The 27,808-nt window shown below is 38.8% G+C and overlaps 1 protein-coding gene across 5 annotated transcripts in view; it reads left to right on the top strand.

Annotated features, from left to right (window-relative positions):
• SOS1 (SOS Ras/Rac guanine nucleotide exchange factor 1) overlaps nt 1-27,808 on the top strand; it is a 112,233-nt gene that overhangs the window by 59,652 nt on the left and 24,773 nt on the right. For 4 of the 5 annotated variants that reach the window (XR_009548896.1, XR_009548895.1, XM_007520988.3 and 1 more), the window contains exons 4-12: nt 550-714; nt 2,027-2,236; nt 3,920-4,063; nt 6,582-6,692; nt 6,780-6,878; nt 16,757-16,884; nt 17,996-18,648; nt 26,614-26,695; nt 27,523-27,645. Coding sequence is in view for 3 of the 5 variants with exons in the window: in XM_007520988.3 (XP_007521050.1) it covers nt 550-714; nt 2,027-2,236; nt 3,920-4,063; nt 6,582-6,692; nt 6,780-6,878; nt 16,757-16,884; nt 17,996-18,648; nt 26,614-26,695; nt 27,523-27,645 (1,715 nt within the window). In the remaining 2 variants the exon portion in view is untranslated. The remainder of the gene's footprint in view (nt 1-549; nt 715-2,026; nt 2,237-3,919; nt 4,064-6,581; nt 6,693-6,779; nt 6,879-16,756; nt 16,885-17,995; nt 18,649-26,613; nt 26,696-27,522; nt 27,646-27,808) is intronic. The other variant, XM_060186887.1, reaches the window with a different exon arrangement.

The raw sequence follows: 27,808 nt of genomic DNA, 5'->3' as shown, positions 1-27,808 counted from the left end.
GACTTTTTTTTTTTTTTTTCCTTTCCATAGAAAGTCTAGATTCCAGGAATAAACCACTGGGCTTTTAAGAAGCCCAGGTTCCCCTGGGAGGAACACTAAGAGGTGTGCAAAAGACTAGGATATTTTCCGTGATGCCAGTAACTCAGTTAACGCTTGTCCTGCACCAAGAAGAGGGCCTCCTTTGTCATAGTTACCTCTAGGTACTCAGAATTAGGTGACAAAGAAGAGCAGCTCCCCACCTCTCAAACCTGGGCTTCGCTTCCTAAATTAGGGATTATCTCTTTAGTAATTTGTACTTTTGTGTGACCACACATATTTTATGTGAGCCCAGGTAATTTTTTTTTTGAGCCCAGGTAATTTTTCCTTACTTTTTCTTATGTACACTTCCAAGTAGCAGTACATACACACAGATGAGCTACTTAGAATTAAATGCTATAATCACAGACTTCAGCAAAGGTTAAGCCAAACTACATATGTGTGTTTTATAAATTTTAATCACTGTATTAAATCCATACTATATTTAAACATTATTATTATTATTATTTGCAGGAAGTCCTGGGTTATAAAATTGACCACCAGGTTTCTGTTTACATAGTAGCAGTATTAGAATACATTTCTGCAGACATTTTAAAGCTGGTGGGGAATTATGTACGGAACATACGGCACTATGAAATTACAAAACAAGACATTAAAGTGGCAATGTGTGCTGACAAGGTAGGACCCTGAGCTGCTTTTTGTTTCCTTCTTAAAATGTTATTTGTAACTTAACTGGATGCTAACATACTATTCAGACAAAAGAACATTGTGTATTTAAATGAGATATATCCATTACTGGGAATGAAATAACACCACTTTGTGCAAGTTGAGTAGTCAGTTCCATCCCATGAAAATGTGTTTAACAATATATAGTTTTCCTTTTGTGTGTTATTGCAAGTAGGGTTAATAATAGTAATATTCTTTCATTAGAATTTTAACATTTTAACTGGAATTTGAAGACTATAAGTTTACTTAAACAAAATTCTGAAAAATGTGAAAATCCTCAGCTTTGAGGGAGTGTTACTTAACTTTAAGAGTAAGTTAAGCATATATGGGACTTAGCATTTGATCCTCCAACACCCTTTTCAGGTACATGGTCTTGTCTACACTTGAAGGAAAGTGAAGTTCAGAGGAGTAAGGAAATTGGTCCAGGATCAATTTTCTGAAATATTTTAATTCCAGTCTTTAACTGCAACAGATCTGTCACAGGCCATGGTTCTCTGTCATTAGTCAGAACTGCCTTGCTACTAACAGCTTATGAAGCAACTGTGCAGAAGAGAATATTTTCTGATGAGGCACTGTATTCCATTTTCCCAACTATACTCTTACTGGTGTGGAGTGTTTAGAATGAGTATAAGAACTTTTATATTTTTAACGAATCAGAGAAAATATTTTGAAGAACCTACCATGTGCTCACAGAGGGAGAAGATGCAAGAGAAGCATAAAACAAGGCTTCAGAGTCGAAGGGTTACTTACATTTGTGAAACGAGTAGAAAGTAATATAAGGTAACTTGTATTTTACCGTGTTAAGGACTGATGCTGTAGAAGTTCACAGCAGGGAGAGAGGAACTGCAGCAAGGGTAATAAATAGTAGACTTGGGAAGGACAGGACTGGTTTTGACCACTCCCTAACGAATGTAGAAGGATTGGCAACAAAAGGACTGAAACTTGTCAAATATGGAAGGTGAGGCCTTCAGATGTTCTGGGGTTATGAAACAAAGAAGTCCTTCTCAGGCAGGACTTGGGAGCAAGTTAGAAGTAGCAGGTTAGCAAGAAAGACAGGACAGATGCTAGTGTTGACAGGCCGTCAGTGAGGCAGTGAGTAGGGCCAAATGTAGAATCTGTTTTAGAGACGTGGTGAATGGGGTGGGGGCCCTTTGGGTGCTGCCTTGTCATTCATGAGCTGCATTCAAAGAACAGCATAGTGTGTGAAACCTCCAAACTTACTCAGTTCACATTTTACACCTTTTTTGTGTCTCTGACTCTGTAGGTATTGATGGATATGTTTCATCAAGATGTAGAAGATATAAACATCTTGTCTTTAACTGATGAAGAACCTTCCACCTCAGGAGAGCAAACTTACTATGATTTGGTGAAAGCATTTATGGCTGAAATTCGACAATATATAAGGGAACTAAATTTAATTATCAAAGTTTTTAGAGAGCCCTTTGTCTCCAACTCAAAATTGTTTTCAACTAATGTAAGTGTCACGATGTGCATGCAGATTATTGGATGTGTCGCTTATTTTCATGTCCACTTGTCGTGCTGCGACGCGGAGGAGAGAGAGAGAGGAGATCTGGAGCAGAGAGGGAACAACAATTCTTTATTTGCGTGGGCACCTCAGAGTTGGGTGAGAGCGCAGCAGTTCGGGCCACATGGAGCTAGCTGAAATGGCCGCCTCCTGCTACGCGCCACACCCTTCTGTTTACCGATGTGATAAACAGGCAAGAGAGCGGGTGAGAGAAAGAGAGAGAGAGAGAAAGAGAGAGAGAGGCGGAAGAAGAAGGGCTTTATAGGGCAAAAACCGGGAGTGATGAGCCAGGACATGATTGGTTGGGAAGGGCACTTCGAGAATATCATATTGGGCGGAGGGTAGATAGCATAATGGTTATGCAAAGAGACTCTCATCCCTGAGGCTCCAAAGTTCCAGGTTCAATCCCCTGCACCACCATAAGCCAGAGCTGAGCAGTGCTCTGGTAAAAAACAGAACAAAACAGTATAGCATAAAGACACACAGATATTCGCCATAATTATAAAACCTAATGAAATTTCACAAAGTGAGAATATCGTATTAACTCTCGCGGGAACTGGCACTAGCCTGAGGGGACATCTGCACAGCATCCACTCACATTCCAGTCTGTGTAGTTCATGGTTGTTAATTTGTTGATTCTTGTTTAAGTTGTGAGCACAAATGCAGTTGTTGCAACAATTTTAATAAACGAAGCATCAGAAATTAAAAGACCATTTAAACAATTTTCACTGATTATATAAGTGAAAATGAAATCACAGTAATGCCCACATGCTTCTGAAGAATAAAAATCTCTTATTTAGGTGAAAGATCTTTTTTTTTGTTTCCACGGGCACTCATGAATGGGTGTGTGTGTGTGTGTGTTTGTGTTTATGCATGTCAGTAAGTGTGTGTGTATCTCATGCTCAGCCACGGGCATTCAAAAATGACTAAGAAACCATTTCTGCCATCAAGTCAGTCTAGTTGACACACAAAAAGAAGCCTAAAATCAAGTTGCAATACAATGTGACTGTGACCAGAAAGGACATGTGACAGCAGTATTGGGGCAAGACAAAGATATTAGAAATGGAAATGAGACTTCTGACTTAACCACAGTAATCAGACCAACCTCACTGTGTTCTGGAGAAATGCTGAGTGAGGACAGGTGGGCTTTAGAGCTAAAGTCACACGTGTGGGTGACTGATAAAGGTAGTGTCCACCTCAGAGGACACTCTCTGTCTAGATCAGTCAGTGGTCTGGAGCAGTGAAATTGTACATGTACAAGACTCTGGTTCCAGAAAAGGAAAAAAAGAAGTCATAAATGTTTGTTTTTTTTTTCTAAAAAAGTGTTTAACATCTAAGTTTTTAATTCCCATAGAGTAAACATTGGTAGACATGACAGAAACCAGAAGACCTTTGACATCTTTATTAATTTTACAAACATAAAATAATCTGAGCTAGAAAAATAAATGCATAAATTGTACATAGTTGCAAGAGAAATTTTGGAATTGTCTTTTACTAATGGTTGAGTTATTAAAACTGTTTGCTTTTCTGCATGACAAATTTCACGATTGTACAGTGATTTATTTGCTCAGAATTTGTCATCTGTTGCTACACAGTCTAACTGAATGTGTTCATTTTTTTCTCTTCCAACAGGATGTAGAAAATATATTCAGTCGTATAGTAGATATACATGAACTGAGTGTGAAGTTACTGGGCCATATAGAAGATACTGTAGAAATGACAGATGAAGGCAGTCCCCATCCCTTAGTAGGAAGCTGCTTTGAAGACTTAGCAGAGGTAAATACTTTAATTATATATGAAATAAAAATCTACATTCCCAAATCTGGGGAGATAGCTTACTGGGTAGAGTCCTACCTTTGCCATCCCCATGGCCCAGACTTAAGCCCAGCCTTTCTTGGAAAGTATAGTGACATCATGGGTAGTTTGTATTGTGGTCTCTTTCTCCTGCCTGCCTGCCTGCCTGCCTGTCTAGATGAAAAGACAGCTCAAGAGCATTGAAATTGTGCATGTGTGTGACCCACCCCACCCCCATACAAAGAGATGAACGATGACAACCAGGTTATCAGGTCACTGGTGAGCATATAAAGATTGGAAAGGAAAAAAAAAACTTAATCTTTCACTTTATCAGCTTTTTTTTTTGCCTCCAGGGTTATTGCTGGGGCTTGGTGCTTGCACCATGAATCCACTGCTCCTGGAGGCCATTCCCCCCCCTTTTGTTGCCCTTGTTGTTGTAGCCTTGTTGTGGTTATTATTGTTGTTGATGATAATAAGATGACCAGTTGAGAAAAACCAGTACTGATGGGTGTGTAAGTTGATAGAACCACTTTAGAAGTCAGCTTCCTCCTTTATTTGTTAGAAAAATCATTCATGCGCACATGCCACTGAAATTATGCAATACGCAGTAAGGCAGGTCCAAGTGTTACAGAATTACAGAATTGTTTATTTAATTGTGGGTCTGGTGGTGATGCACCTGGTTGAGTAATTTAAAAATAAATAAAACTGTGGCAAGCAAAAAACAAAGTGTCTCAGAGCAAATGGACTTTAAAAGTATGTATTTTATGGTGGGAAAGCACAGTATTTACATGCCTGAGGCCTCACATATGCCTTGCTGGAACCTAGTATTTCTGCTGTCATGTTATCATGGATATGTTTAGTCAGGAAGACAGTTGAGGGAATTGAAATTAGAAAGAGCCACTTCAAGAAATTGGGAACTTTAAATGCTATGTTGCATATTACAAAAAACAGAACATGAGTCTCCTGAATTCCTATCTGTGTTACTACCTTTCAATCCTTAAAAAAAAAAAAAGAAAGAAAATCTGAAGCAATGCTATGGCTGATTAATACATAAGCATCTCGAGTTCTGTCTCACTATGCCTCCTGCTACATTCCTCCACTAGATGCCCTCGTCCTTTTTGTAGAATTGTTCTCCAAAGAGAAGAAATTTGGTTGGAACCTGTAGGGCTGTTTCATAAAAACTTTGACAACCCCACCAATGTGTCCTGAAGCCCTGATTTCCCAGAGCCCTGCCCCACTAGGGAAAGAGAGAGCCAGGCTTGGAGTATGGATCAACCTGCTAACGCCCATGTTCATCAGGAAAGCAATTACAGAAATTTAGACCTTCCACCTTCTGCATCCCATAATGACCCTGGGTCCATACTCCCAGAGGGATGAGGAATGGGAAAGCTATCAGGAGGGGATGAGAAGCAGAGTTCTGGTGGTGGGATTTGTGTGAAGCTGTACCCCTCTTATCCTGTGGTTTTGTCAATGTTTCCTTTTTATAAATAAATAAAAAATTATAAAATCTTTGATTATATCTGAACTGGGGATCAGAATGGAAGGGAATAGAGATTTGACCTAAACTCATGTAACCTACCCTCTTTCTCCTTAGGAATCTTCAAAACCATTAGATCACTACTTTTTTTTAGACCTAGCCATTGCGTTTGTTTAGCTTCTTGATGATTGATGATGGTAACATGCTTGGCAAATAAATTGAGTCACTATTACATGAAAGCTGTTAACAATCAATTTTTCATGGTAAAGTAAAAGTACCGCTGAAAAATAGCCTTGAGAAAATAAGGTCTGGAGGGACTAGGTGGTGGTACACTAGGTTAAGTGCACATATTAGAGTGTGCAGGGATCTGGGTTCAAATCCCTAGTCCCCAACTGCAGGGAGGAACCTTCATGAGTGGTGAAGCAGTGCTGCAAGTCTCTCTCTCGTATATATGTGTGTGTGTGTGTGTGTGTGTGTGTGTGTGTGTTTATACATATACATATACATACATATATATATATATGTATGTATGTATGTATGTATATTCACTTTATCAAATAAAGTTCTAATAAAGGTCTAGGAGCTCCAGAGGTACAATTGGTTATACAGAAAAGAATGTCTGGCACCAGTGTTCTGAACATGCATCCCTACTGTATTGTAAATGCTTATATTCTTTGTTGTTTAGACTAAGCTTTATTGATTTCCCAGAACTAAGAATCTCTTTATTCTTATAACCATGCTTGTTGAAAAAACTGTCCTATAAAGTCCTTTGATGAGATGTGCCATTACATAAAGCTTCTATTATTCATTTGAAGTCATTGACTTACCCTAGGCTTGAGAATAACAGATTTATTATATTAAAAGTAATTGCCCAATGGGTTTTGTTTAAAGGCTTTGAAAGAAGTATATAATCTGTGAACACAGATGTACCTATAGTAAAACCTTTTTTTGTGTTTGTGATGGGAGGCTGTTTGTGCTTTTCATTGGAAAAAGATCATTTATATCTTTCCTTTATTTTCTAAGGAGTTGGCATTTGATCCCTATGAATCATATGCTCGAGATATCTTACGGCCTGGTTTTCATGATCGCTTTCTTAGTCAGCTATCAAAGCCCGGGGCAGCACTCTATCTGCAGGTACAGTAACTTTTTCAGTTGAGGCATGCACTGTCTGAAAAGTAAACTCAAAAATAAAAAAAAAAATGAAACCACTTTGTTTTCTAGTCAATAGGCGAAGGTTTCAAAGAAGCCGTTCAGTACGTCCTGCCCAGGCTGCTTCTAGCCCCCGTCTACCACTGTCTGCATTACTTTGAACTTTTGAAGGTAAGAAAACTCTTGTTCTTTATCAAGTAGCCACTTGTTCTGAGTCATTGTGTGAGCACCTGGCACATTAGCTTCTACCTAGGTGGTCCCCCCCAAGATAAGGAGCAAATGTAAATGATTCTATAAAAGCGTGCCATTTTCTTCCTTCCTAATAGTGAATTTTAAAGCAATTCAAATGTTTTTTATCTGTATACTTTCATTTACACAGATGATTCTTTGAAAACAGCCTTGGATTAATGTGTCCCGGAGGGCACGTTGGCACCTTCCAAGGTTAGGGATTTATCTCCCAGTGCAAAGATAGATGTTGAGGCCTAAGTAGTGGGGAAGGTTAATTCTCTTAATTTTGATAACTCAGATTTTCAATTATCTTCTATGAAAATTCTTATTATTTAGAAACACAAACTGTATGAAAACCTCAGTAAAAATTAATTGCTTCTAGGGTTATTGCTGGGGCTTGGTGCCTAACCTATGAATCCACCTCTCATGGCAGCCATCCTTTCTCTCTGCCCCCCCTTCTGGCAAAAGACAGAGGGAAGGGGGATGGTGACAGGGAGAGCCACCTGCTGCTGCTTCACCACTCATGAAACTTCCCGCATACAGGTGGGGACCAGGGTCTTGAACCTAGATCCTTGCATATGGCAAGGTGTGTGCTCTATTGAGCGCACCACTTTCTAACCCCTAAAAATACCCAATTTTAAAAGCTCTGACAAAGCACCAGTGAGACAGCTCTTGGATAGTGTGATTGTCTTGTCTCCCACATGACCCAGGTTTAGGCCCCAAACCCTCCATCCTAAAGGATGCTCCAGTGTCATGGTGCCTTTCTCTATGTCTCTCTGTTTTTGTCTCTGTCTGTCAGGGAGGGGGGCCATTGGCCCGGATGACAGTAAATAATAAAAACACTGACCAAAAGGAAAGTTTTGTTTCATTTTTCCCTTTGGCTATTATATATTGACGTTAATTAAGGAAAAATGGAATGTCACTCTGTTTAGTTCTTCAGTAGTGAGTTGCTTTTAAATGTCTTATGTGATCAATGATGCCTAATTTGGATTATAGAGAATGTATTCCATGACATAATTTCTCCCCAAAATGTTAAGTAAAAGGTGAGATAGTGTATCCTGTTACTGTTAGTGAACTATTCCCATAAAGACAAAATAAGACATGTACAACTATTATTTCTTAAGCTTTTAAAGGATTACTATTTAAAGGGAAATCCTAGTTGATATGATGATTTTTGGTTTTGAGAAATGCCACTAAAAGCCATATGTAAGCATAGAGGAGGGAATGGGATCTCTAATGAAACAGTGACTGAAATAAAAATGTGGATGCAGTGCAGGGGAGGCACTCTAACCCCTCCCTTCACCTTTGTTTTGCTCATTCTCTCTCTGTGTTAGTAATTTGGACTTTACTTAGATTTCAAGTAGGTATGTTTGAATTGGAAAAGTAATAAGAGAATTAGGGGGCCTGATCATGAGGCGGAATTACAGAGGTCTTAGCTCTGTTCTAAATTATAGACAACATGCTTTATAATGTCTGGTAGTAGAAAATTATTCTTGGGGCCAGGTGGTGGCACACCTGGTTGAACGCACATGTTATATAATGTTATATAATGTGCAAGGACCCAGGTTTGAGCCCTCGGTCCCCCCACCTACAGGGGAAAGCTTTGTGAGTGATGAAGCAGCGTTGCAGGTATCTCTTTGTCTTGCTCTCTCTCTACCTCCCCCACCCCTCTCAGTTTCTCTGTGTCTCTGTCCAATAAAGATAATTTTCAAGAGAATTGTTATTTTGAGATGACACATTGCTCCTTAATAAGAATTCATTTGGACAAACAGTAGTCATAATAAACTAGTTACAAAAAACTTTGTGAGAGATTCTTTCATAATGGTATCTCTAATGGATTTTTACCTGAAACTATAATTATATATAATAAAATATCATCAATAAGAACTCTCTCTCTGAAAGAAAATATATACTTAAGAATCAGATAAAGTCATAAATGAACATAATTTTCACAGTATACCAAAAATTATCATGAGTTGAGCTGTATTCCTAAATAAACAAGTTTTCTGGATGTGAGGGCGATCTGACTGCAACATCTGTCACCCACTGATCGTCAGGGTTGATGCAGCTGATCTGGATCGCTAGACGAGTGTCCCCTTCCTCACTCACCACTCCATGGGCGTCCCTCCTGAAGCTGTGTGCTCAGTCCTCGTCGAAGAGGACGGCCTTCCCCGAATAAAGACAGACTGGTCTTCAGTTGAGGGTATATGAGTAGCTGCGCTCCCCTGCTAGAACCTTCAAACAAGCTCTCAAGGTCCAAATCCAAATAAACATGCTCTCCCCCCCAACTAAACTTCTGTGAGGGGGCATCTACAGATTTAGTAGTGCTCTGTGACTAATATTAGTAGCTTTGCTATCTCACTTGTGGAAATAAAATGCCTTTACAAATTATCCCTCTGCTAATAAGCGGGACTGGGTGGACTGGACACACATATGCAAAGGAATGAAGCCAGACCATCTCACGACATATACAGAAATTTATGGTGGATTAAAGACTTAGACAGAACAGACCAAGGAGGTATCTCATCCTGTTAGAGCACAGGGCTTGCGTGTCTGAGGCCCCAGAGGTCCCAGCTTCCATTCCCAGCACCATATATGCCAAGAGCACCACAGACTTTTTTTTTTTTTTAGGATAAAGAGTGAGAGATAGAAGGAGGGAGAGAGAAATGAGAGACACCACAGCACTGATCTGCTGTTCAGGAAGCCTCCCCTTTATGTAGTGCTACCATGCGGTAGCTGAGGAGTCCAGCCTGGGTCCTCAAGCATGGTAAAGTGTGTGCTCCACTGGGTGAGCTGTCTCCTAGCCCCACGGCTGGCTGGCCAGGATATGAAGACAGAGAAACCCTCAGGCACTGCTAGTGGCATTGTACTGGTTCAACCTCTGTGCCAACGTATGGAGGTTTCTAATCATATTAAAAATAGTCATCATATAATGAGCAAGAATCCATCTGAAGGGTGTAAAAGCACTAATTCAAAAAGATACGAGCTCTCCTGTGTGTATGGCAGCACTGTGGATACCAGTGTCCAGCAAAAGAGTGGATAGACAGAGTGTGCATAGGAAAACCCATGCATATTTTGCATAGAAAAAACATGTGACTTTTTCGACCACCCAATAAATGCAGTACTACTTGACTTTCCTTCTTTTCTTTTTTTTTTTAAATATTTATTCATTTTCTCTTTTTGTTGCCCTTGTTGTTTTATTGTTGTACTTATTATTGTTGTTGTTATTGATGTCTTCGTTGTTGGATAGGACGGAGAGAAATGGAGAGAAGAGGGGAATACAGAGAATGGGAGAGAAAGATAGACACCTGCAGACCTGCTTCACCGCCTGTGAAGCAATTTCCCTGCAGGTGGGGAGCCGGGGGCTTGAACCAGGATCCTTATGCCGGTCCTTGTGCTTTGCGCCACCTGCGCTTAACCGCTGTGCTACCGCCCGACTGCCCTTTTCTTTCTTTTTTCTTTTCTTTTCTTTTCTTTTCTTTTCTTTTCTTTTCTTTTCTTTTCTTTTCTTTATTTTCTTTTCCTTTCCTTTCCTTTCCTTTCTTTTTTTTTCTTCTCTTTTCTTTTTTCTTTTCTCTTCTTTTTTTCCGTTTCTTTCTTTCTTTCTCCCCCCCACCTTTTTTTTTCTATTTCCCAGGGCATTGCTCAGCTCTAGCTTATGGTAATGTGGAAGATTGCACCTGAGAGCTCAGAGCCTCTGGCATCAGAGTCTGTTTGTAGAAACATTATGCTACCTCCTACCCCCTCCACTTTCTGTGCTCATCCTGTCAGTGAGTGCTCCTGCTACCCACCTGCTTGCTCAGAATAGAATCCTTAGCTCTTTTCTCTCATTCTCTACATTCATTTAGTTGTCAAGTAAGTCCTGTCATTCTTGAAGAGAGTCTAGTTGTCACCTTTTTATTGCCTTTCAGCCCTCTGTGAAGGCCATGATCGCCTCATCTGGGTAATCACAACCCTCGGGCCCCTCTTGCCTCCTTTTCACCCACCATCTGCTCTTGATGGGCTGGCCAGTCAAATCAGAGCCATTTTTCTAGAACACATGGGCATGTTGATTACTATCAATAGCTTAAAATGCTTAAGGCTCCCCAGTGTCCCAGGTTGATGTCCAGGATCCTCTTACGTCACAGAATCATGACTTGACTGCTATTCTCCAGCATCCCGACCTCTCCACTCGCCAGCTCCACCCTATGACCATATTCTGTCAGTTCTGGTGCTACAAGTCCCTAGACATCAGATGAGTTATTTCACTCTCTCTAATGCATTCTTTGCCCATGGCCAACTCATTCTTAACTTTCAGATTTTATAGTTGATTCTCTGGAAGCCTCCCTGCCATCTTTTCCCTTTATGAGGTCAGGGACTCCTGCTCTCTATTTCCAGAATGCCCTGCATATTCCAGACACAACACTTTGTCAGTTATTTGCTTTCTCTTACTTTATAACCAGAGCTCTAATCACGAATCAGATTTGACTTGCTTACTACATTTTTTTTAACTACATTTTTGTTACTGACAAGTAAAATGCATGATTAGTTTAGTGCTCATTAAATATTATTAATCCTGATTTGGACTCTCCTAGGCTCATGTTGATCTACCCTATTGAGGCTTTATTTTTCACTTAGCTATTATTAATATTCTAGTTTCTAGCAGTATACAAAAAACCATTTGAGATTGTGACTTTTCTCAACAGGCTTCACGGAATTTTCTTTGATTTCCTAATTATACTTTACTATAATTTGCATTTTAAGATTTCATTTTTTTATTTTCAACCATTGGCTAGTTTAATAAAATATTTTTTATTTATATTAACTATAGAAAAATACTCTTTTTTATTCCATGTGCAATATGCAGCATTAGATAATGCTCATCTGCTGGCTTGGCTTAGAAGAATAAAGGTTTAAGGTACTTAAGTAAAAATTGATCCAATTTTCTTAATATCATAAACCTTGTTTACTAGTTAAAATTTTTTGTATAAGAAAATCACCTGCCGTGTGTGTGTGTGTGTGTGTGTGTGTGTGTGTGTGTGTGTGTGTATGTGTGTGTAGTACTTTAACTCAAGAACTAACTCAGTAACTAACTTTGACAGGCATGGAAAGAAACTGGTTATGTAACTTATTTCCTGACAAAGCAGTATGGGTATTTTGGAGTTTGTATACATTCTCTGGATCTCATTTAGTTAAGAAGTTCATTTTCACTCATATCTCATTAGTTATGATACCTACTGTAAAATAATAGTTCATTTACTTGAATGTCATTGCCTTTCTTGCATTCAGCCTCTATGGAATATTTGAGTTATGATGGTAGCAAAGAGTGCAGATTAAATTAGTGGGTCTCTGGAACAGTTTGGATAATATTCCAAGCATTTATTGAGAGAACTAGTAAATTAGATTTACTCTGTGACCATTTGTTCTCCACATTGTAATCTGTTCTAGTACCTCAAAAACAATATGCAGGTAACCATTCTAGAATTGAAATGCAAAGTACTCATCTTTGACTTTACTCTCCATTTTGTGGAGTTCTTTATATAGAGACGGATGTTGCTGTGTCCCAAATCTTAGACAATTATTATAATATTTATTTCATTGTATATTTTGTCATCATTAATCATTGCATATTGCTTATCTGCATGGAATACTTTTTACTTGGTGAATATTTTCTGAGTTTTTTGAAATCGTTTCAGTTCTCCAAGCAGTATATTGAACAGGACACTGCATCTGTATAACGTGGGTAGCAGTGTCTTCATTACTATATAATCTCATATTGGAGACTGTCAATTTCTAGAAAAGAGAACACATAAATTTTGGTTTGTTTTTAGCAAAGGGAAGCCATGATGTTTATGAATTGGTTGAAATCATATGAAATGTATCAGATGCATTTTTTTTTTTTTTTAGTATTTCAACCAATCTTGGGTTTTATTCCTTTCTGAATGCCATTTGACTATCCTCTTCCAGCTCATAGCTCCTTAAATTTAACCCTGTTTATCTCCCAGGTTTCCCTCTGAACACATAATACACCATATTGACTACTTCCTCCTCTTTTTCTAAAGAGCCTAGAAAAAAAGTAATGAGGGTTTTTGTTTGTTTGTTTGTTTGTTTCTTAACCAAAACACTGATCAACTCAGCTTTATAGTGGCATTGGTGGAATTGAACCTGAGACTTAAGAGCCTCAGGCAGGGTGAAGCAGGTCTGCAGATGTCTGTCTTTCTCTCCCCCTCTCTGTCTTCCTCTCATCTCTCCATTTCACTCTGTCCTATCCAACAACGGTGACATCAATAACAACTACAACAATAAAAAAAAAGGTGTAACAAAAGGGGAAATAAATATATTTTTTAAAAGTTTTAATAAAAAAGAGCCTCAGGCATGAGAGTCTCTTTGCATAACCATTATGCTATCTACCCCTGCCCTATAATCACTTTTTAAAAAGTAAATTATAAAATAAAAAGTAAATTATATCATTGTTTATAGAGCATTTGAGTGTTCGTTGTGTTTTAGAACACAACTCCCTGACTAACTCTACACATACCCTGATCTATAGCAGTATAGTCTCAGGATTTGATAATTTCTAAAAAGCAATTTCGGTCTAGATAGAGCACCTGTCATGGGGAAGTAAGAAACTATACATGTGATGACCAACTTAGAAATCATCATTTCTCCCAGTGGAGTGATTTAATTAAGTTTTTTTGTTTACATAAACTGTACATGTAGCATTAAAATGTTAATGCTACACAGTGCTATTATTCAGACAACCATGAAAACTGGTGTCACATTGGTAACTAGAGGATAGTGTTTTGTGAAGTCTCGTTTACATCCTAATTGCCTCTGCATTGTGTCTGTAGCAACAATACTTCAGCCACTCTGCATGGCGGCTAGCTTTCATTGTCCTGCACCAGTGTCTGGTTTAAATCATCTGTGTTAAGTAAAAGAAGCAGAGATTGCTCATAATAAAGGTCACTTACTATACAGAAGCTTATTTTAAATACTGGCCTATTGCTGTGAAGGTAAAACTTACATTTCAGAATTACTTCAGAAAAGTCTTAGGAGTTTTGAAATAGACTTTGGATCTGTGATTTTAAAATATATTAATGTATTTCTGACAGAGTGGTATGCTGTTTTTTTGACAGAGTGGTATGCTGTGTATGTGAAATGATGTAGTAGTTAATAGTAGATATATGGCCAAAAAAAATGAAACAAATTTTAGGACAGAAAAACAAATGCTGGGAGCTGAGCAGTATCGCACCAAGTTAAGCGCACATAGTACAAAGCACAAGGACCTGTGCAAGGATCCTGGTCAGACCCTAACTCCCCACCTACAGGAGGGTCACTTCAAAAGCAGTGAAGCATGTCTGCAGGTATCTGTCTTTTTCTCCTCTTTCAATTTCTCTCTGTCCTATCCAATAAAGGAAAAAAGTGGCTTCCAGGAGCAGTGGATTCATAGTGTTGGCACCACGCCCCAGCAAGAACCCTGGAGGCAAAAAATAAAAAAGAAGAAAGAGAAGTGCTTGTCTAAATCATTTAATTACTTTCTGGTTCTTTGTATGTATATTAAAACTATTTTGTGGGATTTTACATACACTTGAATTTAAAAAATATCAAGGAATAGACTCAGTAATATTCTGTTACCTGTTAATGTTGTTTCTTCAGAACTGAAGAATGTGCTTTGTAGCATATTGGCCCAAACATTAAGTGCCTAATTTTTTACCAAGTTTGTGAAATAGTTCCTTCTTCTGTGGCACTTTATTTATATCACAGAGAATATTCCTGTCTATTCCAGCTTTAGATGGTCTGTTGCCTTTGCATCTAAACTTGCTTAGGTAATTGGTAACATTCTATCTCCAAAAATGCACATTCTATCTCCAAAAATGCCACACATGAGAGAAGTAGGTTAGGATCAGGGTGGGCAGTACTTTCAGCAATTGCCCTCTGCAGCCTTCTCTAAATCTCTGGCAGCTTTATTTCTGATCACGTGACCACTGACTCTCTTCAATCTAATTGAACCCAGTGAGGAGTATGACTAGGATCAAAGGTATTTGAGTATTTTGATGAATGTATTTTAAAATTCTCTTACCTTTGGACACTTTTTTTTTTACCCTTTTTATGTTGTGCATCATAAATATAGATTTAACACAGTTGAGGCTTTTCTAGAAAGTTCAGACTATACCTCTCCTGGGAATCATTGAATTCTTTTAATAATAAGAAATACAGACCATGAAAGCTGAACATTCAATAGGCACTACAGGATGGTGTCTATACTTCTGGAATATTTGACTATTAAGGTATTTTAAGTAAGTTATTTTTATAAAAATGGTCAGTGGCAATGGTTAGAAAACTGTTTTCATAAGCCTCTAGTACATTGTGTGTGTGTGTGTGTGTTGTGTAATTAATCTTTACTAGTTTGAAGCAGAAAGAATTATGTTGTTGATCCTTAAGACTACTTAAGAACATGAAATTCTTACAATAGAATTGGGAAAACATCCGAAGGAATACTGAAACTCACTGAAAAATAAACCTTTATATATTACTTTGACCATTTTATGGCTTTGTTTCATGTCTTCTATTATGGCACAAAATGTTCTGAAATGTTGCATGCAACCTTGATTGATAAAATGTTATTTCTGAACTTTTCCCTTGTGTTAACCAGAAACAGGCTTAGAAGGTTACTAAATTATTGTCACTCTTACCTCAGACTTGAATCAAGTCATATTGTTGCATTGCAAATCATGGTTATTGGTGGCTGGGTCCTTGTAATTACAGACTTTCTGTGTCTCATTCATAATACACTTAGAACTCAGAAAATGTGTTTGTGTTTCACTAATGTCCTAGTTTTAGTCAAATTTTTAATAGGTGAGTATTGACAAAGTTTTCCATGATACTGATGTTCATTCTGTGATGCAACTTCAGAAAACTTAAGATTTATGTGATACATTATTTACAGAGGACTTTGATTTTTACTAGTACCTGTAAAGCAAGCAGCACAGGCTATTGTTAAGTCTCCATGATAGGTAGGAAAGTGAGGCTCAAGAGTCAGTGACTTGCCCCTTGGTCACAGTGAAGCAGGTTAAAGACATCTTTGGCTTGCATCTGTGGCTCCCCTGTAGTGTCTGCATCCTTCTCTCTCTGCTCTTTGTATCCCCACTCCCTGCAAGGCTATATCCAGAGCCTTAGACAATGTCCCTCCATCTCAGCCATGTGTGCTGAGTGCTATGTTGAGTCACAGCCATAGGCCATTGTATCCCTCCTTTCTTTTCAGCAGTGCACATCTGAGACACTACACACTGCTGCCTGTTACCAGGTGTGGCGCCATTCAGGGTCACTTCTACTCTCCTTTCCTTGGCTGCATGTTTGCTATGGGTAGTAATACACAGAAAACCAAAAGACTGCTTTTCATGTTGAAATTTTGGCAGGTTTAAAAGTTTTGTTTTGGGGAGTCGGGCAGTAGCATAGCGGGTTAAAGGCAAGTGGTGCAAAGCATAAGGACCGGTGTAAGGATCCCGGTTTGAGTACCTGGGCTCCCCACCTGCAGGGGAGTCGCTTCACAGGCCTGCAGGTGTCTGTCTTTCTCTCCCCCTCTCTGTCTTCCCCTCCTCTCTCCATTTCTCTCTGTCCTATCCAACAACAACAACATCGATAACAACAATAACTACAACAATAAAACAACAAGGACAACAAAAGGGAATGAATAAATAAATTCTTTTTAAAAAAGTTTTGTTTTGGTAGGAGTTAAATTAGTCATGTTTTTTTACCCTCAAAAAATATGGGTGTATTATTATTACTACTTTAATTTGTCCAAAACTGTTCCACTGGTTCAGATTGTCACTTTGGCTTTACAGCAGTTAGAAGAAAAGAGTGAAGATCAAGAAGACAAAGAATGTTTGAAGCAAGCAATAACAGCTCTGCTTAATGTCCAAAGTGGGATGGAAAAAATCTGTTCTAAAAGTCTCGCGAAACGAAGACTGAGGTGAATATGTTCACAGTTTTAAACAGCCTACCCTTTTACCCTGCATATCACAGTGTTAGTTCATCACAGGTTTAAACAGCCTACCCTTTTACCCTGCACATCACAGTGTTAGTTCATCACAGTTTAAACAGCCTACCCTTTTACCCTGCACATCACAGTGTTAGTTCATCACAGGTTTAAACAGCCTACCCTTTTACCCTGCACATCACAGTGTTAGTTCATCACAGTTTAAACAGCCTACCCTTTTACCCTGCATATCACAGTGTTAGTTCATCACAGTTTAAACAGCCTACCCTTTTACCCTGCACATCACAGTGTTAGTTCATCACAGGTTTAAACAGCCTACCCTTTTACCCTGCACATCACAGTGTTAGTTCAGGGATCCCAGTTCCCTTCTCAAGTAAACAATAAAGAAAATAGTTTTAGTGGCAAGCTTGGTCTTTCAGAGGAAGTGACATCAAAGCCAAGAGAATTTGTTATTGTTTGAAAACCCTTTCATATTTGTGCATTTTCCCTGCCTACCCCCAGACAAGAGCTCCAGAGAGCCAGCTGGTAAGCTACAGGAGAGAGAGCGCAGAATGTACTGGGTCGATTTATGTCAGCATCATTGTTCCATCCAAGTAATGTTAGTAGTGGCCTTTTTTCTAGGGGTTATATAACTCAGGGCATTTGATTTAGATAACATTGTGTCTGGTTTCCTAATATAATATGTGCATGTCTTTCTGTGCTGAGTCTTGTCCACTTAAGCATTTCTAAATAATGCTTTTAATCTCTTAGATTACTTTCGTACACTATATTGGACTGTGCTCTAGTATTGTCATTCTAAATACTTGGTAGTCAAGGTAGAAATAATAATTCTGCAGCTTAATCTGTAGGGTAAAATATTATCAATAGGGATTGGGGTTTTGTTTTGTTTTTTTGAACACTAAAAAAAAAAATGCCTCTACTGTGTGATTTTTAGTTTCCAAAATTGAGTAATGTTGTAACACTTATATTTTATGTTTGGAGAATTAGTGAATATCTCAGTGCAGTTTTTAAGCTCTGTTTGATTTGCATGAATTCTAGATTCTTTGTCGTGTATGTGCTAATAAAACTCTTTCCTTTCTCCCAGTGAATCTGCCTGTCGGTTTTATAGTCAGCAAATGAAGGGGAAACAGCTCGCAATCAAGAAAATGAACGAGATTCAGAAGAACATTGATGGCTGGGAGGGGAAGGACATCGGACAGTGTTGTAATGAGTTTATCATGGAAGGAACTCTCACACGTGTTGGAGCCAAACACGAGAGACACATATTTCTCTTCGATGGCTTAATGATTTGCTGTAAATCTAATCACGGGCAGCCAAGACTTCCTGGTGCTAGCAATGCAGAATATCGTCTTAAAGAAAAGTTTTTTATGAGGAAGGTACAAATCAATGACAAAGACGACACCAGTGAGTACAAGCATGCCTTTGAAATTATCCTAAAAGATGAAAGTGTGATCTTTTCTGCCAAGTCAGCGGAGGAGAAGAACAATTGGATGGCGGCCTTGATATCGCTGCAGTACCGGAGCACCCTGGAGAGGATGCTGGACGTGACCGTGCTCCAGGAAGAGAAGGAGGAGCAAATGCGCCTCCCCAGCGCCGAGGTTTACAGGTTTGCGGAGCCTGACTCGGAAGAGAACATCCTATTTGAAGAAAACATGCAGCCCAAAGCTGGGATTCCCATCATCAAAGCAGGAACTGTTATTAAACTCATAGAGAGACTCACATACCATATGTATGCAGGTAAGAAGCGGGACACCCCCCTCCCCTTCCCATGGGCTTCCCTTGCTGCACAAGTCATTGTGCCTGAAATAGAAAGCACTCACAGCAGAAGGACCTCCGCATGGGCAGAGTTGATTTCCCTTCAACTGGAAATACTGCCCCTTTATGCTTCTTGGAATTCCATGCTTCTCCCGCCCTGTTTTCACCCAGCATTTTTAGTTTAACTACTGAAGTTAAAAGTAAATGAAGTCACTTGCCTAAATCCTCCTAAGATGGGAAGTAGTAGAGATAAGATAAGAGTAATTATGATCATCACTAGCATCTAAAAGCCTTAAAGCCTTGTCATATTTTCTCCTCTTTTTTTTCCCACTACTGTGATAATAAAACCAGCAAAAAATTGTGTATGTATATATCCATCGTCAAAATTGTGCTGGCAGTTCCCAAACTCCCAAAGGCTTTGTCTTAATTTTCATTCCTAAAACTTAGTAAATTTGGCAGTTCTGGATGTTTTTCAAGTTTTCACTTTTTTAGCCTTTTTACAACTGATGTTATTTAGAAACATTGTTTCATGTTAGAATGATTTTTAGAGAATGGGGTTACAGTCTGATTCAGACATGACAGTTGTGAAGTAAGGAACAAACTATACTGGTTCATTTTCTTTAGTATTTTATTTTAATAAAGTAACAGATGATAATCTGATGTTCTGCAGCTTCCTTACTGAGAAGAATGCTTGGTGACTGTACAATATTGTTAAGTTGCCATATAGTAGAAAGAGTGCTGGGTTTGAATTTGACCTTACTATTACAATTCCTTAATGTCTCAGACCTCAGTTTTCACCTTAAAAATTAGTATCACAATAGCTATCCTTGTGTTATCGAGGAGAGGAAAGGAAGTTACTATCCATGAACGCTCTTTATACACCTCAACTTATTTTCAAATTATATTTATTACAAAAACATAAAATCACATGTAATACTTTCTTGCTTTCTGTAAATAGGTGAATGTGAAACTTAACCACCTTTCTGGCTTACATGTATTCCTAGCAGAATTTTTTCTTCATTTTTTAAAAAAAGTCTTGTCTAGAAACTATTCTGGCACCAATTAAACTTTCAAGGGTATCTATTAACTAACCCATTTATTTATTTATTTTTTAATTTTTTATTTATTTATTTATTTTTAATATTTATTTTATTTATTTATTCCCTTTTGTTGCCCTTGTTGTTTTATTGTTGTAGTTATTATTGTTGTTGTCGTCGTTGTTGGATAGGACAGAGAGAAATGGAGAGAGGAGAGGAAGACAGAGAGGAGGAGAGAAAGATAGACACCTGCAGACCTGCTTCACCGCCTGTGAAGCGACTCCCCTGCAGGTGGGGAGCCGGGGTTCGAACCGGGATCTTTATGCCGGTCCTTGTGCTTTGCACCACCAACTAACCCATTTTAACAACACTTAGTAGCATTTTGTAATGTCAACCTACTGTTTTTGAATGTCCAGTCAGAACTGCCAACAGCCAGGGAACAATCTGGGTCACCTTGCAAGATAGTAACCTTAAACTCTAGAGTGTTTGTTGTTGTTGTTGTTTCTTTCTTTATTTACCAGTGATGGTTAAACACTTTTCAAATAGAATGTCTCATTATCTCCATACTCTGGGACAAATAAGTAATTGTTTTGTTTTGCTTTCACTTTTTATTTGGCCTCTAGTTAGTAGGGGTTTTTTTGCTACTATTTCCCACACTAAAATAGTAGTGTTTTTCCATAGGCTTACATGGAAACACTAAAATTTAGCCTCCACATTTTATTGTAGAGAATTATAATAAAGGACAGTGGTTGTCATAAATCAGAAATTTAACAACTAGTGAGCAGTAATATGACTTTTTTTTTTTTTTAAGATTTTAGATTGGTCAGTCATAAGTAGAAAGAAAAACTAGTTCTACCTTATCTTAGACTTCACTGTGTGGTTTCAAGTGGTTTAAGAATAATTTGTGAAGCATCTTTTATAGGTCTCTAATATTAGACTAGGTGAGAGCAGTCCTTTGCTTTATAGACAAAAGCCCCAAGGCTTCTTAAAGCCCTGTGATTACCAGAAGTCATTATCAGTTCATTACAGAGTAAAGATTAGAAATTAATCCTATTTTTTTTTTTTTTTTTTGCCACCAGGGTTATCACTGAGGCTCAGTGCCTGTGTAATGAATCCACTGCTCCCACAGCCTTCCTCCACCCCCTTTCTTTCTGGGATAGAGACAGGAATTGGAGGGGGAGAGAGAGAGAGAGAGAGAGAGAGAGAAAGAGAAAGAGAGGCACAGGCACAGCATTTCTTCACCGTTTATGAAGCTTCCCCCTATAGATGGGGAGCAGGGGCTTGAACCCCAGTCTTTGCCCATAGTAATGTGTGTGCTCTCCTGGGTGCCCCACCACCCTGCTCCCTCAGTGGCATTCATTTTTACATATTAATATATGTATTTAAGAAAGAGGGAGAGAGATACAGGAAGAAAAAGACAGTCACCACAGCATGATTCCCTCTGCTATTGAAGTTTCACCTCTGCAGGTGCTCCTGTGTATTAGCCTGGGACTCAAACTCAGGTCCTCATGCATGGTAGTGTGTGCTCTACCAGGTGAGCTATCTCTGGGCCATCGGGGACCTTGACTCATAGTAGAATTTTCCTATACGCTGATTTATACAAGGTGATTTTTTCCCCCACTGTTGTAATACAGCTCTTGTGAGTACTGAATAGTAAAAAGTAGTACTAACTTGCTAAGTTCAGATTAACAGCAGTAGAAATGATGTGTTCACTAATCCACTGACTTTACCAGAATTTGTAGATGCATGTGAAATGCTGGTAGGAAGGGGGGTGTTACCTACTTAGAAATAATATCCTGAATCTGGCAAGGATATAGAAAGGCCTTTTTCTGCCTAAAGTTAGAACACGCAAAGAAGAGATCAGAGGGAATTTCACTTCTAGTCAAAGTTACAGGACATAAACTGCAAAATAATTATTGATACTTAAAACAAGTAAAGAAATGTTGGGTTTAGCCTCTATTTTAGAGAAATGAGGGGACTTTGATCTGGGATCATCACCCAGAATTAACATTATCTGGAAATAAAGGTTTTTCGTACCTCAATGTGGGAAGAAAGCATTTCCCAAACATGCTGAGTGACTCCTTTATAGAGACATGGTACTGAAAAGACTTGCACCAGTTGATATTTTTCTTTATTTGCTGTCATTTCATGTCCTCATATAGAAAATGGTCAAAAACCTGCACTAGGCTTTTTTTGAATATGTTTCCTATATAAGCTCAGTTTGTGTGTTTTAACTTAAAAAAAAAGAGTCTTTTGAACAATTTTTGATCTATAGGGCAGTGCGGTTCTATTTTTAAATGCTCTGATTTTTTTAAGTGTTTGTGCGTCAGCATAGCGTCTGTTTCCTTTTTTAAGGAATTCAAGAGTGATTGTTTATAAATCCTTGTTGAGGAGCTTATTGTTTCTTGTAGCTTTTTAAATGGCTGCATTAAAGGAGAATTATCACATGAACAGACATCCTGATTAACAGCGCTTCATGAGGCGTTTGGGGGAGGGCTATGAAAGAGTCATGTAGCACATACTGCACTGATCTCATTGACCTTGCCGAATCAGATGTCACTTGCCAGTCAGAATAAACATGAGAAAAACGACAGAATTTCTCACCTTGAATTGAGTGTGCCGTTGTCCAAACATTTCACGAAAAGTATGTGGTGTGTTTCTAGATTTTGAAGATTTTATCAAAGAAAACCAGCAGAAAATAGGAATGGCAGCTTATGTCTGATGTAACCTGCCATGGGCCCCAGAAGCTGCAGCTGGGTGACAGCTACCAGGTTGTGTTTCTGGAGTTGTCAAGGAGAGTTTGCACATCAACTGAGCATGGAAGGAAGCTCAGTACCGACACTCAGCTACCTGCAGTGGAGAAGAAACCCACAGGGATGCTTCTACTGTAGCTCACTATTTGTAGTTCATTCGGGGTTCCATCTGAGAAGACTTGTGGGGTTATATCCATAAGCAAGCGATAGACAAGGAAAATGTTGGCCTCAACTGTTTTCGTTTTCCCACATTTGTTGATGCTTCTGTTTTAAAACCAAGTCAGCCTGACTTTTGCTATTTTTATTCATTTGCCATTACACATTTGTGAGGCATAAGGAGCTTTCATTGTTACCTGATGTGAGTAAAGGAAAGAACTTTGTTTTCTTACAAAACTATAGGACCTGTCTATATGGGTAGGCCTTCAGTATATGTCAAACTAGCTCAGCCCTTTGCATCACTTGTAAGGTGAAGGGCTCCTGTGGTCAGTGTGAAGATGATATATAAATGACAGTCACTGAAGTGAGGAAGTCTGCGAAGTCGAAATACGATAGCTCTTGGAATGTGTACCTTTTTGTGTGTGAAATTAACAGGCAGGTGTTGTGCCCTCTCTTATTGTATGTTTCTCATTGATTAGTAGTTTTTCCACTGCCGTAGAATAAAAGTAGAGTCTAAATGCAATCTTGGGAATAGGTGCAGCTTTTAAGATATTTTGAATGTACTTTGCTAAATTTTCTTGGTTTATTTTTAGTTTCTTCTGAGTTTTTGTTTGTTTTTGTTTTGGTCCAGACTGCTCTTGTTTCTAGTGAAACTGAGAACAACTAAACTTGAGTCACTTTAGAACTCAGTACAACAGAATGGTGATTGTGGGAGTGTTTATTTCACCGCCAGCGTCAGAAACTCCTCTTCTGAATGTTGTGTACAGGAGGGTACAGCTGCTACTGCCTAAAATCTGGAAGAGGGCTTAACAAAAATTACAGATCCACAGTTAGACTGCTAGTTTCCCATGCCTTCCTAGTGCCTTTAACCAAGATTATCAGTTTACAGTTATATTCTGAGTGCATCATTTAAGTTTCTATAATGATTTCATAGATCTCATAGCTGTGGGAAACTTAAGGGATCCTTTTTGTTCCCCCCTTTCTATTTTATAAGATAAGATAAAGAGAAATTTAGAGTGAAGGGGGAACTTTGAGTGGGAGAGACACCTGCAGACCTGTGTCACCATTCATGAAGAGTCCCCCCTGCAGGTGGGGAGCAGGGGCTTGAACCAGGTCCTTGAGCTTGGTAATATGTGTGCTCAACTGGATGCCCCACTGCCAAGCCCCCGAGGGATCCTCTAATCCAGGAAATCCTCTGATACCATAGGCACAAGCACCAGCACAGGAATTATGTTCAAGATCCCAGCTCCATCTTCCACTCTACCTGATATAAGTCTTAACATCTCTCGTGTGTGTAGAGAGAGACAGAGATAGAGAGAGAGAGAGAGAGAAGTTGCCAGCCTTACTCAAGGGTAGTCTGATAGCTCTTTGAGAATGCCACACCTGGAGCATCAGGAACTGGTGTGGTTCTGGTGTCACACACACATGGTGCCCACCACAATTTCCCAACACACCACATCACCACTTTCCCAGCAGCAACCTCCTGATTGAAGCATGGCATGGCCAGAAGTTCTGGTTTAAGATGGAAAGACTGTTTTATAAGAGTTTGAAATAGCAGTCTTCTTCTTCTTCTTCATCTTCATCTTCATCTTCTTCTTCTTTTAAGATTTTATTTATTTATGAGAAAGATTGGAGGAGAGAGAGAGAACCAGGCATCACTCCGGTACGTATGCTGCCAGGGATGGAACTCAAGACCTCATGCTTGAGAATGTAATGCTTTATCCTCTCTCTGTGCCACCTCCAAGACCACATGAAATAGCAGTCTTCTTAACACATACTTTTAATTGCTTAGAAATTGCCTTGAGGAGACGGGGCAGTGATGCACCCAATTTAACACGCATAGTACTAAGCGCAAGGACCCGCAAAAGGCTCTAGGTTGGAGCCCCCAGCTCCTCACCTGCAGCAGGGATACTTTGTAAGTGGCAAAGCAGGTCTGCAGGTATTTATCTTTCCTTCTCCTTCTCTCCTCTCAATTTCTCTCTGTCCCATCCAAGAAAATAAAGAAATAAAAATGGCCACCAGGAGCAGTGGATTTGTAGTGCCAGCACTGAGCCACAGCAATAACCCTGGAGGCGAGAGAGAGAGAGAGAGGGGGAGAAATTGCCATATATAATTTTTTTCCTACTTCCTTTGATAACTCATAAATCTTTAGCCTAACTTATGTGGCCTTTCAGGGAAAATATGGAGGGGGGGAGGTTGTGGAATCTGAATGTTTGATTTTAGACTTTTAGACTAAGGAAGCCTCCCCCTTCCCCTCGAATTTGGCCTGCCCCAGGGTGTGGCGCCGCAGCAAGGACGGCTCTGCACTTCTGCTGGGCCACTGCCTCTGCTTCCTGTGACACATGGTGTCTTGAGTAGCCTCACCTTAACAAATAGATTTGCAGAACAGGAAGATTCTTGAAAGGGAGGATGGAAGCGATATAAATCTCTGTTTTAAAATCTTGTACAGCCTTCTGTTTTAAAATCTTTTCTTCTGGTTGAGAGATTAGTCTTTAACGTTTGAGGATCTCTGTAACTGAAGACAAACAATAAAATACCAACAGAGAGGAAATTACTCAAGGATTGTATGTATTTAATTTACTTTTACCCCCCTAGTGTCCCACTCCAGCCTCCGAAGTATAGCTAAAGGAGAGAGGGCTGTGTAAAACAACATTGTTTTTTTTAAATTCAAGATTATCTGATATTTAAGTCAGTCCATAATTTTGAGACCCCCACAGACCAATAGATTGGAAATCAATTTTTTATTTTATGATAAGTCTGATTCTAGACAGGACCAGCAAAAATAACTCACCTGGATAGTGTGCCTGTTTTATCATGTGCACAACCCAGGTTTGAGCCTGACACCACCTCCCCAACCCCACCCCGCATTGGAGGAAACATCAGTGCTGTGGTGTTTTTTACTTTATCTTTGAGAAAAGTCAGAAAGGAGTAAGTAGTGAAGCCCTGGCACTGACAAAAAAAAAAAAAACTGAGATAAATATATTCTGCTTCTTGCTAAATCCTATGCTAATAAAAGACATGGTGGTACTTAAAAGTATCCCCATTGTGTGTATAGCCTGACAACAATGAAGGTAGTTGTTCTCAGTGAGTTTATCACTGAAGTAGTACTTACTGGTCCATAATATAAAAAAAGAAAGAGGATCCTTCCAGTTGTGTGTGTTTGTTTTTTTTTTAATCTTGGATTAATTAACTCATTCCTCCCTTTTCTTAAAAGGCTCTTACAACTTAATGTGTACCTTGATGAAATTTGAGTTCTGTATGTGAACTTACTGTTCGCTGTTTTTTTCTCATTGTGAGATGCCTCTCCCCCTTTCTTGTCGAAGATGACCGCAGCCTTTCTCTCACCACTTGGGAGACTTCTCAGGGAGGGTGGGGTGATCACACTGCCCCGGTGTGACACATGTAGATGTGAATGGAAAGTGGGTCCTCTTGTGGGGAGGGTTGCAGACTATATACTCTTATGACAACTTGAAATAAAAGGAGCTGAAACTTGTGTTCAAGTCAACATATTCTGATTTGGAAAGTGTTATCTAACTTAATCTACAGCATAATGATACCTGATTTCTAGCTGTGTGCTCTACTAACTTGATTTAGAGGAATCTGGATGAATGAGTATGGATGTCCAAAGAGGCTGTGGCCCTCTCTTTTCACGAGCGAGATAAAGCAAAGGGTGATGCTCTGAGATGCAGGTAGCAGGTGGGAGCTTGCTTGCTTCCCTGTTTTCCCTTCAAATTCCTGTGATTTTTTTTCTTCTTTTTCATATCAGCTGGTCAGAGTGTGCAGGGACCAAGAAATGAATTGATGTAAAATGCTATTGCCAGTGCTTTGGGCACTAATTTAGGAAGCACTAAGTAACAGTTTATTGCAGAATCTGAAGCACTCTATAGGATCAAAGCAATTAGGACTTTTTAAGTTTGACTCCGCTTTCTTCTGAAAATGAAAGTAATAGTTTGAATCATTCTGAATCAAATGTTTTAATGAGATTGTCTTTTTCTTCTTAGATCCCAATTTTGTTCGGACATTTCTTACAACATACAGATCCTTCTGTAAACCTCAAGAACTACTGAGTCTTATAATAGAAAGGTCTGTCCATTTAAAATGTTTCGATCCTTTTTTTTTTCTTTTCTTCTTTTTAAGACGTTCACTAAGTTCTTACATGTTTCTTGGAAATATTTTGGAGGAGATATGGAAATCTCCCTTTGTGATAATAATCCTATAAATCAGCATTTCCTCAATAAAGTGGAAATGTATATATACATCTATACACACCACAAATACATGATAAGCTTTGAATTGCAGTGTCTGAGTACTTTTTAAGGAATAAGATCTCTCTAAATGACCTACTTTAAAATAACACATTAGCTTTGATCTTTTAAATGCAAGAACAGGCATGCTTTTTTATATAGAGGCTTAGCAAGTGAAATTTCAAATGTATAGAACTGACAAAGAATTAAATAATATGTGTATAATTTAGGCTCTGGAAATTCACATTTTTATTATTTAACCACTCGAAACAGATATTTTCCAGATATTTCACTCACTCAGACAGACTAGTTAACTTTTATACATTACACATGAAAACTATGCTAGCTGATTGACAGTTACTAGCCACTAGACACTGTAAAGCCAAAACGAACACCAGTCCCATACCTATTCATTTTAGACTTTGCTTGTATTCATTTTATTATGTTTCTAAGTTAGTTTTCTTTCTTTTAAAAACTTAAAATAAGACCAGTGGCCTTCATACTCTGAAAGTCTCAGTTGTCTTTATCAACATAGCCTCTGTCTTTTTTTTCTTTTTGTTTTTTAATAGTACTACCTTGATTGTGCTGACTAGTGGAAAGGTTTGTAGTTTTCTATTTGTATGATTTTGAGTAATGAGTGTTTTCATTCATTTCGTGTTCTATTAGGTTTGAAATTCCAGAGCCTGAGCCAACAGAAGCTGATCGCATAGCTATAGAAAATGGAGATCAGCCCTTGAGTGCAGAACTGAAAAGATTTAGAAAAGAATATATACAGCCTGTACAGCTACGGTAAGCATCCAGTAAACAGAGTGACTGTTTATTGCTTCAAGGCTAATTATTTAGGATCTTTCCCAGACGGGGAGGAGGTAACAAACATCATAAGTGAAGTAGAGAGCAATTATTGAAAGTCACTGTATAAATCTTAATTGGCATGGAAATTTGGAAGAGGTCA

This window comes from Erinaceus europaeus, chromosome 3 (genome assembly GCF_950295315.1).
Source record: "Erinaceus europaeus chromosome 3, mEriEur2.1, whole genome shotgun sequence".
In the NCBI taxonomy this organism is placed as follows: domain Eukaryota; kingdom Metazoa; phylum Chordata; class Mammalia; order Eulipotyphla; family Erinaceidae; genus Erinaceus; species Erinaceus europaeus.
The sequence above is the reverse complement of the archived record's forward strand: the minus strand, read 5'-3'. Positions and strand labels throughout refer to the sequence as shown.